Consider the following 13,960-nt stretch of genomic DNA (forward strand, 5'->3'; position numbering starts at 1 on the left):
GAGGGACATCAACTCAACTCATACATATGAGCCATCCTTTAACAGCATTAATCTAGATCATAAATTTTGACTAAACTCCCAGGTTTCAAGAACTTTGAAGATCTCACTTGGCATTCACCCTAGAAACAAGTGTGGTATTCATCCCTTTTTTTGAACTTTCATTTTCATCTTGTAGAATTTTTATCACAGTTCATATTTTTCTCTTTTTAATTTATTTTCCTCTATCAAGCTATAAGTGAGTTTGTGTGTGGTAAGTGGGATGAAAAAGTCTTTCTGCTGTTTTCACAAACACAGTTTTGACCTGAGGCTGGACCTTGAGATTGGCCAAAACATTTTTTAATAGTAATACTTCTATTCACTAATGAATTTAATTGAATAAAAGAATAATCATCAGCAATTTTATGGTGTTTGTATATCTCATACACCGTATAGAATAGTAATTTCAGTAATGTATGTTAAATGGACAATTTTTCATTTGATTAATAAAAGGTGCATGATAATTTGTATTGTAAATGTCCAGATTGCATTCAAGTTTGTTTTGTAATGTAACTAGTGGGTAATGAGCCTCGGATGCAAGACTTGGGTGTCAAGTGCAATATTCTTCATGCTTCATCTGCCTTTATGTAAAAGTTCAAGTTTGTTATGGAGTGTGTATAAGTTATTGGCCTCCAAAACTTATCACACTACATACAATCTAAAAATAAAAAGAGACAAATTTTAGCTTCATCTATTTGAAAGAAACCAGTAAATTATTCAATTTGTTTGTGTAAAAAGGAGTTATTTGACCTTGAATAAAGATTGTAAAATTGAATCATTTTATAATAAGGTGGGGTGGTTTTTTTGTTCATTCTTCATTTTCCATTTTAGCCCATGTTGTTATCACTGTTTTCACATGTTTTCATAAATCTTAGCAAATTTTTCATGCTTTGGTATACCTTAGGAATTCTTTTCCTCCCCACTTCAAAAGACAGGATATGAAATTTAATGTCTAGATTTTTTTCATTTGGGATCCTTTTACTTTTCAAGGAAATGACTTAATGGATGAATGTTGCAAGCAGCCTATTTCTGGAACACTGATTGATGACACATGTAATTTTGTCTTTCTTTAGAACAAGATGATCTTTAAGTTCTCTTCCAGCTCAAACCATTCTATGATTCTTTTGTACAGATTTCTAAATAGCACAAGTTACTTAAAGATCTACTCATTATGTCAGGGTAACAGCAGCAATATCTTTTTGGAAATACACAGCAAAGTGCATATTTTCTCTTTAGCCCTTTCCTGAATGCTGGTTCATAAATCCTCTGGTATGAGACTGACTCTATGTCTGATTTACCAGAAAGCAAAATAATGAAGATAACAAAAAAATCTGTCTATTAATTTGTATTGAATACAAAGTAAGGTATCTAACACAAGGATTATTTCACCTGAGAAGAAATTGGTTAATGAAAGAGGCAAAGTAAATTTCCTTGGATTTCCCCATGCATATACTCTCTAATGAACGCAGTAAGTACTTTATATTAGCTGTGGGATTTTGGAGTCTAATTTTGGAGCATGTAAGCATGGCTGAGAAAACATGATCAGCTCTTGTGGGAAGGAGTGTACAAGGTGCAAAGGCACACCCTCTCCCAACCTGTGAAATCATGTCAGCACTGAGCAAACATTATGTCCTAGAATTTCTGCAAGCATATATATTTGTTCCAAGTGTTACACCCAGTCAAGTTTTTTTCCAGCTAGGCTGATAGTACTTTGTTAGTGGTTGTCTGTTCTTCCTGAGCTGTTCAGAGTCTTCTAGTAAATCTAGAGTGTAATATTAATAGCTTTATTTTGGGAACACATTAGGCATTCTTTTGTTGGCAAATCTTTGCAAAAACTGCTTCATTCTTCTGTTGATTTCACAGCAACAGTACTAAAAAGAATGTCAAAAAATGACTGTGTTACATTGAAGGATGAATGGCACAGCAGGTGTAGTTTTGCCAAGGATCTCAAATGGAAAGGATAAGGTGAAGAAAGGCTTTAAGAAACAAAGAGGGATGGGCCAGAGGCAGCTCTGGCCCCATTAACCATTTATGTTTTATTGCAAGCATTTAAATATTGGATTTTTTTCCTTCATGCCATATCAAATGAACTACATTCATATCTGCCTGCCTAATATCAATTTGATATAACTGCCAGTCAACAGCCAGTCTGATATGTTAGATTTATAGTAAAAGTAAAATTTCTATCTATTACTAAATCATATACTATAACAAACTATTCCAGACTTGTGCCAAGTGAGCATTTACTGGGGCAAGAGGGATGGAGGGCTTGGAGAGGCAAGAGTTCACCTGGGGATGGCTCATGTGGCACAGTAAGAGTCACGTAGGTAGTAACTCTCTCCATTTCATGCCTGTGAAAGAGCTGCTGCTATTTAGCAGAATTTAGAAGCAAAAACTCATAGTAATGCTCTTGTCACCCTTTAAAAGGAGTTTTTCACTTTAAAAAATAAGTTTCTAGCCTAAAGCTAACTGGCTAACAAATAAAACTAAAAAGTCACATTTAGGGGAAAAAACCCACATTCTGACTAATGAACATAAAACTGGCAATTTACAACTGGAGATTTGACTTAACCTGAAATGGGCCAGTACAGGCTGTTCTGTAAGGTTGTGTTAACCAAGGTGAGTTGACAGGGACAGAAACTGCAGAGCCTGGTGGCTGCAGCAATTACCTGGGAGCATGAGAGACTGGAGTGGTGTGACAGAAACACACAGGTGGGGCTGCAGAAAGGAAAAAGGGTGTCACTGCTCATGGTTGGGATGCACCACAGGAGGGTGGGAAGGTGGGAGCAGTGCCTGTAGTGACTATATCCAGATGAAACATGACTGGAAGAGCTGATGAAGGAGAGTAGTTTTGTCTCTGGAGTAAGAAATAAAACTTACAAGGGAAAGGGAAGGTGAATGTGCTGCTCAGCCCAGGGTTAGAGTTATTCCTAGGGTTAGGGTTCAGAAAGCCACAAAGCCAGAGCTCCAAGCACACTGGAGCTGCAAAAGGCATGCCAAGGGGAACACAGAACTGCCAGAACATGGCTCATTCCACAGCTCTCTGCTTAGCACCAGCCTCAGCCCAAGGCTGATGGGGAGTGGATTCAGGATGCCTAGGAACTGTCATTTTTCAGATCCAAACAGGATGTTGGACAGTGCCTCCAAAAAAGATGGAATTACGGCTCACTGGGCACTGCTAATGCAAGGAATTTTGGGCCTTCTTTTTCTTCCTAGGTGTTCTCTGGTTTGGTATTCCCACTCTGGCTGATTGGGGAAAAAAATGAGACCTGTCTTCAGACTCCAGATTATGAGCAGAAATTACCCTGTAAGGAGGTGCTGAACACACGACACACTGGATCTGTGTGTGTGCTGTGCAAAAGCAATGGGTTTATAAGGAAATTGAATTAGTGTGAATTTAATGATGCCCTTTATTTGTGGATGCAGGTCATGAAGATGCACTGGATTAATATCTTTGTATAGATCTCACACAGAAGGTGAGGTCTAAGAAAAGATAGGGGAAGGAATTAACATTTGTGGAGAGTACCTAAATAGCAAAGGCAGATCAGCTCAAACAAGTGTATATGTGTGTGTATATATATATATATATGTATGCACGATAAGGAAGAGAACAGGCCATTAAAAAAAAAAAAAAAGAAGAAAAAATATTTACAGAAAGTGGGTTCCATACAGGAAATAAAATAAAGAAGCCAAATCAATACAGCAAATGCCTTAAAGAAGACAGACAAAGCTTCAAACCTGAACCCCCCCATCCCCAAAATTTGGAAAATTATATCATTTAATGAGCAAGGTATTATTAACTGCCATGGAGTTTACTTCAGAAAATGTTGCCAGTCATGTTGGTTCTACAAGGCATTATTCCAGCCAAGAATTCTCATTATTTTAAATAAATAAGTATATCTTAGCTATAAATAGCCAGGTCAGTATGCACTAGAAAGGATTTACCAGTTTGGTGAGAACAAAATTGACTGAGGACAGTAAAAAACTGTTTAGTCAAAGAGAAAGAAGTCAATAGCAAGTAAAAATGCAAGGAAAACCAGTTAGAATTAATTAAGTTGCTGATATGCACTTAGCAAAATATTTACAAAAATACTTTGATAAGATAATTATTAGGAATGCATAATCAGAACGTGATTACTTTGATCTTGCTGAAATCAGCAGAAAAATCCAGTTGTGCTCCTTCCTGCAGCAGCCTCATTTTTGCTCTGTGACACTATTATTTTTAACTGTTCTATCATGAACAGAGCTGAATTTCTCGGTGTGACCCAGCAAGAGGGCCTTTTTCTGGAGCTCAGTACTCAAAGCCGTGGCCTAACAGTTCTGAAGAGATGTAGGTCTGACTGGCCAGATTTTCATAAAGGGCTCATTACTAAGCTTCTCTCCCAGAATCTGAAAATTTTAGAAGGCTACAGCTTTTCTGAGAAGAGGGACACCACAGGCCCCTGAGAGTTACAGCCCTTCTGCCCTGCAAAGTCAGATCACTCGAAACCAGCTTCTGCAGCAGTATTTCCTGCTGTTTGCTCTGTCAGACACTTTTATCGTTTGTTAAATGGGGAGGAACTCCTCCACTTATCTACTTATTTCTGTGTTTATTTTCTCTTGCTTCTCAAGTGCTTCTTCTACCAACCAACAGAAAGAAGGTTCCCCAAGCCCAGAGGCTTCTCTTTTCCATCCTTCTATTATGATTGAATTAGACATGGGGGAGCAGTCTCAATTCCAGCACTGCATTTATTTTTTTTACACTTATGTACATGTTTATATACTTACTTGTCTGCTATGGATAAAGAAGACCCCAGAAACATGCTTTTTGCAGATTAAAAACAAACCGTTCTGTGGATTCCCCTAAAGTTACTCTATTTTTATCCAAGAGGTTCTGCTTTTGACTCTGCAAGACTGAAACTCAGCCCAAGGGGGGCAACTCTTGCAAATATTCTGAATACAGAGATGAACAAAATGGAAGATGGCAATTCTTCTTCCCCAAGCCCAAACATAAAATGACTTCGAGGTCAAAGCTGACCTAGCAAAAAACACAAGTCTCCAAGTGGGGTCTGGGGCAGCTCAGGTACAGAACAGCGAACCTGGGAGCACGGAGTGTGCTGACGGTGGCCTCCCACCGCCAATGTCCCTATGTGTTTTCTACTTCTTTTAAAGATAAAAGTACTTGGGGTACAGGCAAAAGAAAGTAGGTGTTTTCAGATGGAAAATAGGGTCGTTACAGAGTGTTTTGTCCATGCGAAGCCACAGTTTAGACACAGGCAGACAGCCCCAGCTGCACGAGCAGCATTTCCCGTAATGACCTTCCCCGCAGCCCTCCCGGAGCCGCTCGGGGGGAGCCCGCGGGCCGCCCCCCGGGGCCGCCCCTCCTTCTCCGCCGGGGTGGGATCGCCGCTCTGCCCTCCCCGGGGCCGGGCCGCCCGCTCCGCTCCCGGGGCCGAGCGGCGCGGAGCGGGGCAGCCGCGGGCGGGCGCAGCGCCGGGGCGATGCCGGCGGCGCGGCTGCGGCTCCTGGCCGGCTGCCTCCTCCTCCTCCCGCTGCTGCTGCTGCTGCTGCTGGGCGGCCGCGGCGCCGCCGCCCTCGGCCGGGACGCGGTGCCTTCCCTGCGGAGTGAGTGACGCCTCGGGTGGCCCGGGGGTGGGGAGCGGAGCGGCGCGGCGGGCGGGGGCCCCGAGTCCCGGGCGTTCCGAGCCTGCCGCCGTGCGGGACCGCCGGGCTCCGCCGAGCCCTCCCGAGCCCCGGCGGCTCCGAGCGCTCCGGGACGAGGGGCCGGGGGCTGCCCTGCTGGCTCTGCTTCGCGCCCTCACTGCTCCGTATTCCGCTGCCCTCCGTGCGCCCGGAGAGAATAGCGATAGTTTAATCCTCATTTCCAGTAAATCCCTGTCACTTCCTTTATTATCACATAAGCAATTCTCTCTGCTTTTTTGGAGGGAAGGAAATGGGAGGTAAGGAGGAAGGAAATTAAGCTATCTTGTTCGCCTAGTTTTGTTACAGCCGTTTATTCCCGATTAGCTGTGTTGAGCCCGAGTAAACAGGAACTTAGAGGTGCTGCTCAGCAATTACCTCTTCATCTGGGGCTGAACATCAGCTCCAGGCTTCTCTCTGGGAATACGTTTCTTGTCCCCTTGTCCTTGTGTGGAGGGGGGCGTGGATGTAGAGAAGTGGATCTGTTCTAAAGACTTCTCTTCACCCATTCAGTTTCTAAAGCATAGATTATCTCCTTTCCTCTTGGAGTCCTCTGGGGCCACCGAGCTCCGTTTCAGCTCTTCAGGACTTTGGGCACAGACCTCTCCCTGACACCAGGAGCTTTGTAACAGAACCCATCTGTGTGAGCAGCTGTGAAATGAATAGTGTAGCCTTGCAAGCTCAGAAGAGGTGAGCCTGGAGGCATTCCCAGGCTTGATGTTGCTCCAGTTGTCTCATTGCCCCACGTAGAGCTGAGCTGGAGCTCGTGGAGCTGTCACTGAGCCTGCCATCTCTCATGTCTTACTTCTGTGGTGAGCTGGCTGTTTCCTGGCCGTCTTCAGGCAAGCAAGCTCAGCTCTCTTGCCAATTGCATTTTGTGTGTGGGGAATGGAAACCACATTTGGAAGGGGGCTCAAGAATTATGGTCTGGCTGTTATTGGCACAAGTTGCCCCAGAATGAAAAAGGGACGTTATTCACAGAAATCATCCAGATGGGTTATTTGTGTACACTGGGAAAGAACTTTATCTTTTCTCAGCAGTTACTGCAACTCTTAAGGGCCTTACAGATAAAGGCTTTCAAAGGTTGAGAATCCTTCACCTCTGGGTTGTGGTCTTGCTGCCCTCACCCCAGGAAGGTGCTGTTTGGGAGATGCTGCATGCTGTGGATATAGATAAACTTCCTCAAACTCACAATATACATGTGGATCCCAGTATCCTGGTGAATTAATCTCATTAATCAGAGTTTACTAGTGCTAACATCCCAGTTTTTAGTTACCTAGCAAATTGACAGTGTATTTTCTGGGCAGCAAAGATAAGACTGCTGTGGAAAAGACATACTTGTAGTATGAGAGGCAGAAACTCTTTCTGACCACGTAAATAGAGACACCTGTGTTGCCCATGGAGGAGTGGATTGGATAAGAAGGGTGAAACCAGTACAAACTGCAAAACTTCACTGGTTTTCACCTGCTGCCGGTCAGAAGGACTTGCTCCTGCTCCATCAGACTGCCAGTTTCTATAGCCATGGGGGAAACAGCCACTCTTAGCAGTGCCACAATCTGCAGTGCCACCTCTCTCTAAGTCATAATGTGTTCTATGCAGAATCTGTAACCAAAAACCTCTCCATAATCCATATCCTCTCTGTTCTGCTTGTTGTATGCACATTATATTGTTGAGCTGATCTGTGTGCTTGTTAGACAGCACTGTCACAGTGCTGCTTGAAACATCTTCCTTTTTTAGGGCCACACCTAAGCTCTATGCACTAAACTCAGACATAGCATCTGAGTGGTCCTCTGCATCTCATATTTCATTTGTGGGCTCTGTCAATTTGAAGGGATTTTTTATTGTCATATTTAGTGCTTCAGTTTGCTAGGTGTAGTGAATTACAGAAAGATGCAAGTATGCGTGGCAGAAATGATGACTGTAAAATTTGAAGGCAAAATGGAGGTGCTGCTCAGGTTCTCAACACATAATCTCCTGAGGCATAAAATATCTCACATATGTGAACAGAACTTCTTGGGTTATTTACCATTGGATTTCTGAGTGAATCTAGTCACTGAGCTGTTACAGGCTTACGTTTTGCTGATTTCCAGTTCCTCAGCTGCCCTCTTCTTTTCAGTCTATATGATCAGTTAAACTTTTGCTCCCAAGACATTAAACAGCTGACTTTTTTCACATACTTACAACATGATGTCACATATTTCAGTGAATTTCTTTGTGATTCCAAAAAATCTGGGATGTCAGGCTAGCCCCACAACATCTGCTCTTGTGGAAGGCAGTCACAGACGGCTGAACAATATGTGTCAAATAGCAAAGGCATACTTTAACCCTTGGCCACCAGTTCTAATGGCATAGAGAAATTCTGCTATTCCTGTGTCCTGTTGACAATGCAACTCATTTTCTCTCTTTCTCTGTAGTTGCAGAGTAAAGAATGAATATGGCAATGTCAGTCTTAAAATATTTAGCTTTTACTTTAATTGCATTCTCCCATCTACACTGGGAATTATTTTGCAGTATACAACATGACATGTTGTATTACTTAAACTTTTTGTCCATTGCTGTGTCCTTTACTCTGTCTTGGTGAGCAGTGGCTTTTTTCTTTAAACATGACTGATGTTTTTGGGCACCTCTTGTTTTTGTTTGGGGTTATTTTTTGCTATCCAGCTTGAGAAGTATTATCTGGTTTTATTTTTGTGAGCTTGCAAGTAGCCCACATGTTTTGAAAAATCAGCTGGCAGTAAAATTAGACCTGTATTCATTAGTTTTTTGGAGCGTCAGTTATTCTGATGGATATTTTCAGTTTTCTTCGTAAGTGGCTGCAATTAAAACATTTGTCTTTTAATAATATTTAATCAATTGCAGAATTCTACAGACTGAAAGTTTGTTGTGTTTTCTTCCCCTTGCAGATAAAGGGATATTTATTATCCAGAGTGAAAATTCCAGCTTGTGCATTAAAGCGGACAGAGCTGGCCTTGTTCTGGAGGACTGCACTCAGCTCTCAGAAAAGATGTTATGGAAATGGGTGTCCAACCGTCGTCTTTTCAACATAGGCAGCAGCACCTGTCTGGGGCTGAACATCAGCAAACCAGAGCAGCCACTAGCTATGCTTGAATGTGATTCAACTCAATACTCATTGTGGTGGAACTGTGATGGAAAAGAGTTAGTTGGTGTATCAGAGTTTAAATTAGCAGTTGAAAACAGTAAATATATTGTGGCCAAAAAAAAATCTACTTGTCAATGGAAACAGTATATGTCCTATGATGAAGATCTTTGTGAACACCCATTCCAAGGTAAGAATAAAACTTTGTTATAGAAATGTTAGATGGGAAAAGTTTTAGAAGTTCTGGGTTGCGGTTTGGGCCTCAAAGTTTGTGGGTTTTTTTATGTGCAGTGGTTGAGGTGAGCATACCACACAATTGATGTTCTTTTGTTAAATTGACCCCCACACCCACCAGTATCCTTCCAAATCAGGAAATGCTTGTTTCAAACCACCTGTAAAATTAGAAGGGTTACTAAGGATCTGCTGTTGCCTGTGCTGCAGCTTCCATTATCAGATAAACCCAAAGAGAGATAAGAAAGGATTTGGAGTTCCTGTCACTGCAAATCAGTCTGTCATTGCAGTGTGCATGGACCAGTGTCTGCCATGTTCTGCACCTGGACTCTGAACGTGCCAAACTTTGAAACAGAGATCAGAAGTTTGATAAATCCTGCTGTTCAGCTAGTGTGTAGCTGTTCAGCTGAGGTGTAAGAATGTACATCAAGATCCAGGTCTGCAGACTTGAACAGTTTTCTAGGTTTAAGGACTAAGATAAACCCACTGACTTCAAACAGCAACAGACAGCCTGTACCTTGGCCCCTTCCTCAGCATTTCTCTAAGAGGGAGAGGCCTGATGTTTGCACACTGTCTCAGACTGAAGTTGTTGATTTTCCCCACTTGAACTGGGTGTTTGGGTTCCAGATCTGGTCTTAGTGGCTTCCCCTGTAGATGTAGCTCAGCCTCTGCTCTCACCAAACTCCTTCTTTGAGACCTGTCTGTAATAACTGGCAAAGTACTACAGTGCCCAACCTCTTTTCTAAAGCCTAATGGAATTCATACTTAAGACCAGACAGAAAAATACATAAATCCATGAAAAGTCATACACATTTACCATGTACACACAGTGAGATGGAAGTAGACCTGGTTAAGCTCTTTTATTGCAACATGTCAGAGAGGTGAGAAGAGGATCAGCATTAGGCAGGTACTTCTAGCCTAGTTTTAGGACCAAAGTATTGAATTGTGTTGGTAAAAAACTCTTTCAGGTTCTGTTTTCCACCTTCTACTACAACTCATGCACATGCAAAGGCAAGCCAGCCTGTTAGTCCACCAAGCAAAGGGTGTGAGGGATAGCTACCTTCAAAATAAAAAAAAAAATTGTAACTGTAGTAAGAGGTCTGTAGCATTTGAATTTGGTTTCTTGCCAGGACTGAGATAATCCCTCTGTAGCTGGCAGCATGGTAGCAGGCAGACAGAAAAGCAATCCTGAATTATTTTTTGACCTGTTCCTTGTATTTTCTGTTCATTCACACCAGAAGGAGATTTACAATGTGTAAACTGCTCTTTTATATGTGCACAACTCTAGAAACCTCTAGGAACTTGGCAGTATGTATTGATTCTGTAGTTGAAGGACTTTGGTCTTAAAGCTATCAGTGTGGAATATTTGATAAACAATTTCATTCAAAGAGTGGTTGTGATTCTTTGACCTTTTTTAGAAGGTCTGAGATTTAGGAGACACTCACTGAGGTAAAGCTTTTACAGCTTTCAGTTGCACTGGATTCTCTCAATATTTTGGTCCTCAAAGTAGGAACAAACAATAGGAAAATATTTTTAATATTAAATATTTTGTAAGGCATTGATTGTGGATTTATGTATGGAGCATCAGTTCTTTAGCTGTGTTATTATTCTCCACAGGATAAAAACTTATTTTTAAAATTCTATTTAATATTCCCTTGTCTTGTACTTTTCCTTGCCCAAAGAATGACAAAGAAAGTGGAACACACATTAGAAATCCACTTTATAAAGAGTAGGAGAAGCAGTGGAATTATGTTAAATTACTTGTATATGTCATAGACTAATAAATAAGTAGAATTTGGCTCTGAGTGTGTACTGATTTAACTAATTGTTGTTTTATGTTGTTGTTCTGAAATATAGATACAGGCTTTGTGTTAATTGATCAGATTTTGGGGGTTGTGGTTTTGTTTGGGATTTTTTTTTGTTAATGGAGTAAGTTACAGGAATGTGTCTCATGGTGACAAATTTCATAAATTATTATTTCTACATTTTATTTTCTGAAATTATGGTGCTCACCCTTGTAATGCTGTTGCCAATTATAAATTAAAATTTAAAAATAATTTTAGACATTTTATTTTTATCACTGCTGCTAAATACAGGAATAATGACATATGGGGGCAAAAAAAATTGTTGTGGTCTGCATTCTTTTAATCTCTACTTTCTTTTCCAGAAACATACACCTTGCTTGGAAATTCTTTTGGTCTCCCATGCGTTTTTCCATTTAAATATAACGATAAGTGGTATTATGAGTGTACCAGAGATGGAAAGGAATCTGAGTGGTGTGCCACAACAACTCACTATGAACAAGATGAAAAATGGGGGTTTTGCCCAAATGCTGGTAAGATGTTGCTTGTCTTCTCTCTCCCCCCTCCATGAGTTTGTTCTTTATTAGTAATACTAGGACACAGTCTGGATTTGGATTACTTCCCTTCTGTTAGAAGGGAACGTCTTTTTAAAAAGCACAAAGGAATATCTTTAGCAAATCTGTTATAGTTTATTGTTTGACCTTTGAGACTCAAAGTCCTCATCACAACAACAAAACCAGCCAAGGACCTCATTCTGTGCAGCCCACTGACCATACCCTGCAGCCAAAGCCCTCTGTCCTAGTCATACACAGGCAGCCTATGTGGGACACTTTACCTAAGGGCTGCTCCTGCACAGTCACCTTCTGCCAGGACTGCGCTGCATCTGGCACATTCCTTTTCTTCTGTGCACTGCTTGGATTTGTCTTGGCCTAAAATACTAGAAAGCACTAGCTTTAAAACCGCTTGCTGTTGAAAGGATTTTGGATGTATAATCTTTGTGAACATTTGAGCTTATTGCATAAGTAAGCAAAATAGTGTCTTCTATCAGTAGAAAACTGATGGTTTGGAGAAGCCTTTCCTACTCAAGCTACATTTCAGATCTCTGTTCCAAAGCATCTTAAAAACAGCTGTAAATGTGTCTTTGCAATGAGTACTTCTGGGCAGCTGTTAAAATAGACAATATTTGTATCCTTGCTTATCCTTTTTAATTAAAGTTCATTCTCTTGAGTACAAGGACCAAGGAGATCCGGTGAGTGTTGCCACAAGCTGGGTGAGGTGTTCACCATTTGAATATTTCAACATTCAGCTTTAGAAGCAAATCATTAGCCAGAATAAATTAAAATGTAGCTGTGTTGGCTTCAAGAGAGTTGTGGAAATCGCAACCAGCTGCAGATCAGCTCCTGAGTGTTTTATCAACCATTTGATATTTGGAGCAACATTTTATTTCATTAGTGCCCTATTTCCCTATTTCTGTTAACTAAGTAACAGAAAAGGTGATCACAATTGTGCTTCCTTTGGGATGCTGCTGTCATTAATTAATTAAATTGTTCAAGGTGTTGTGTTTCTGATTGGTTTGGCATGATGGGCAGCTGGTGATAAATCTGTTTCTGAATAGAGAGGGGCTGTGACATCTTTTGGAAGAAGAACCCCAAGACACACATCTGCTACCAGTTCAACCTGGCGTCCGTGCTGAGCTGGCCTGAGGCTCGGGCTGCCTGTCAGCTGCAGGGAGGGGACCTGCTCAGTGTCACCAACCCCGAGGAGCAGGACTACATAACTAACTTAAGCAGTGAGTAGACATTGCTCTGGGGACCTTGTAGGAAACCTGTAGTTAGATTTCCTCCTTACCTGTGCAAAGGGATAGCTTTGGAGCCTAATACCCTGAATGATGTCTCTCCCATTGCTGCTTGTGGGGCTCTGTCATGTAACACACCTCAGTTGAGCTGTTTGAAAGAACAAGGATGAAGGTAAATCCCCACCTTAATAAACTGAGATGCAGAAGTGGTGATGTTACTTGAGGGTGTCATTTTCTCAATTCTCCCTCCCCACAGAGATTCCCATTCATCCTGCAGCTGTGGTTAGGGAGTGTGTTTGTTTACTTTGGAGAATAATACATGGTTACCTTCTCTGCAATCTACCTTGGTGTCCCTTTCTCCTGCTAAATTTTCCCTGTAAGCTGGACTTCAGTAAATGGGAATGATAGGAACATTTCTACAGGCTTAAAGTAAATGTCCTGTATGGAAAAAATGCCAGCTGTATAAATACATGTTACTCCTTCTCTGATAAGCTGTTTGCTTTTCCCCTTGGAGCAAATGTCACAAACAAGTTGTGCAGAGCCTTCTGAAAGGAAGGATTTCATGGGTGTTTGAGTGTGAGTGGAGAAAAGCAAGTGGAGGAATGGGTGGTGGAGCTCTGATGCAAAGGTTGCCTCAGATTTTCATTGCTTCCCACTATTGCTGGTTTTCTATTGAAGGATATAAGCTAACAGGAAGTTTCAAAAATATTTCATTGGCTTTTTGATATGCCTGCAAGGCTGTAAAGGTTTCTGAAAGTTGTTTGGTTAATGAAAAGCTGAAACAGGCTAGTGTTTATGTACACAGGCTAGCATTTATGTAGCTGCTTGTTCTAGATTTAACTTCTAAGGCCAGCAGCAACTTATGCAGGAAGAGTTTGCAGAATGAGTGGCTTTTGAAGGATTTCAGGTTTCAAGTTTGTTCCTTTTCATCTCTGTGTTGATTAACAGAGCAAGTTACTATTTCTAAGGACAGGAAAAAAAGCCAACCAGCCTGAACTTTGTGGAGAGTGCTTTGAAGTTTTGTTTTATTCCAATTGTAACAAGTCAGGACAGCAGGTCTATGCCTGTAGATATTTTAAAGCTTGGAGAAAGCATGCAGTATTACTTTGTTTATTTTTTCTGTTTCAGGGCAGTTAAATTCCACAGACATGATGCTGTGGATGGGCCTGAACTGCCTGGATGAAGATGCTGGCTGGCAGTGGTCAGATGGAGCACCACTAATGTTTGTCAACTGGAGAGCAAGTACTTGATGTTCCTCTTGCATATGTTATAACAGCATAATTATATACTCTCTATAACTGCAGCTTGATGCAGCACTGC

At 41.4% G+C, this 13,960-nt stretch overlaps 1 protein-coding gene across 2 annotated transcripts in view; it reads left to right on the top strand.

The window, feature by feature from the left end:
• The first annotated feature begins 5,411 nt into the window (after window positions 1-5,411).
• PLA2R1 (phospholipase A2 receptor 1) overlaps window positions 5,412-13,960 on the top strand; it is a 35,610-nt gene continuing 27,061 nt past the window's right edge. The window contains exons 1-5 of one of the 2 annotated variants that reach the window (XM_005485239.4): window positions 5,412-5,640; window positions 8,619-9,002; window positions 11,211-11,378; window positions 12,461-12,634; window positions 13,769-13,882. In XM_005485239.4, coding sequence (XP_005485296.3) covers window positions 5,517-5,640; window positions 8,619-9,002; window positions 11,211-11,378; window positions 12,461-12,634; window positions 13,769-13,882 — 964 coding nt within the window. In that variant the 5' untranslated portion in view covers window positions 5,412-5,516. Of the gene's footprint in view, window positions 5,641-5,837; window positions 5,976-8,618; window positions 9,003-11,210; window positions 11,379-12,460; window positions 12,635-13,768; window positions 13,883-13,960 lie in introns of those variants that run through there. The other variant, XM_074548612.1, reaches the window with a different exon arrangement.

Source organism: Zonotrichia albicollis, chromosome 10 (genome assembly GCF_047830755.1).
Source record: "Zonotrichia albicollis isolate bZonAlb1 chromosome 10, bZonAlb1.hap1, whole genome shotgun sequence".
Classification (NCBI taxonomy): domain Eukaryota; kingdom Metazoa; phylum Chordata; class Aves; order Passeriformes; family Passerellidae; genus Zonotrichia; species Zonotrichia albicollis.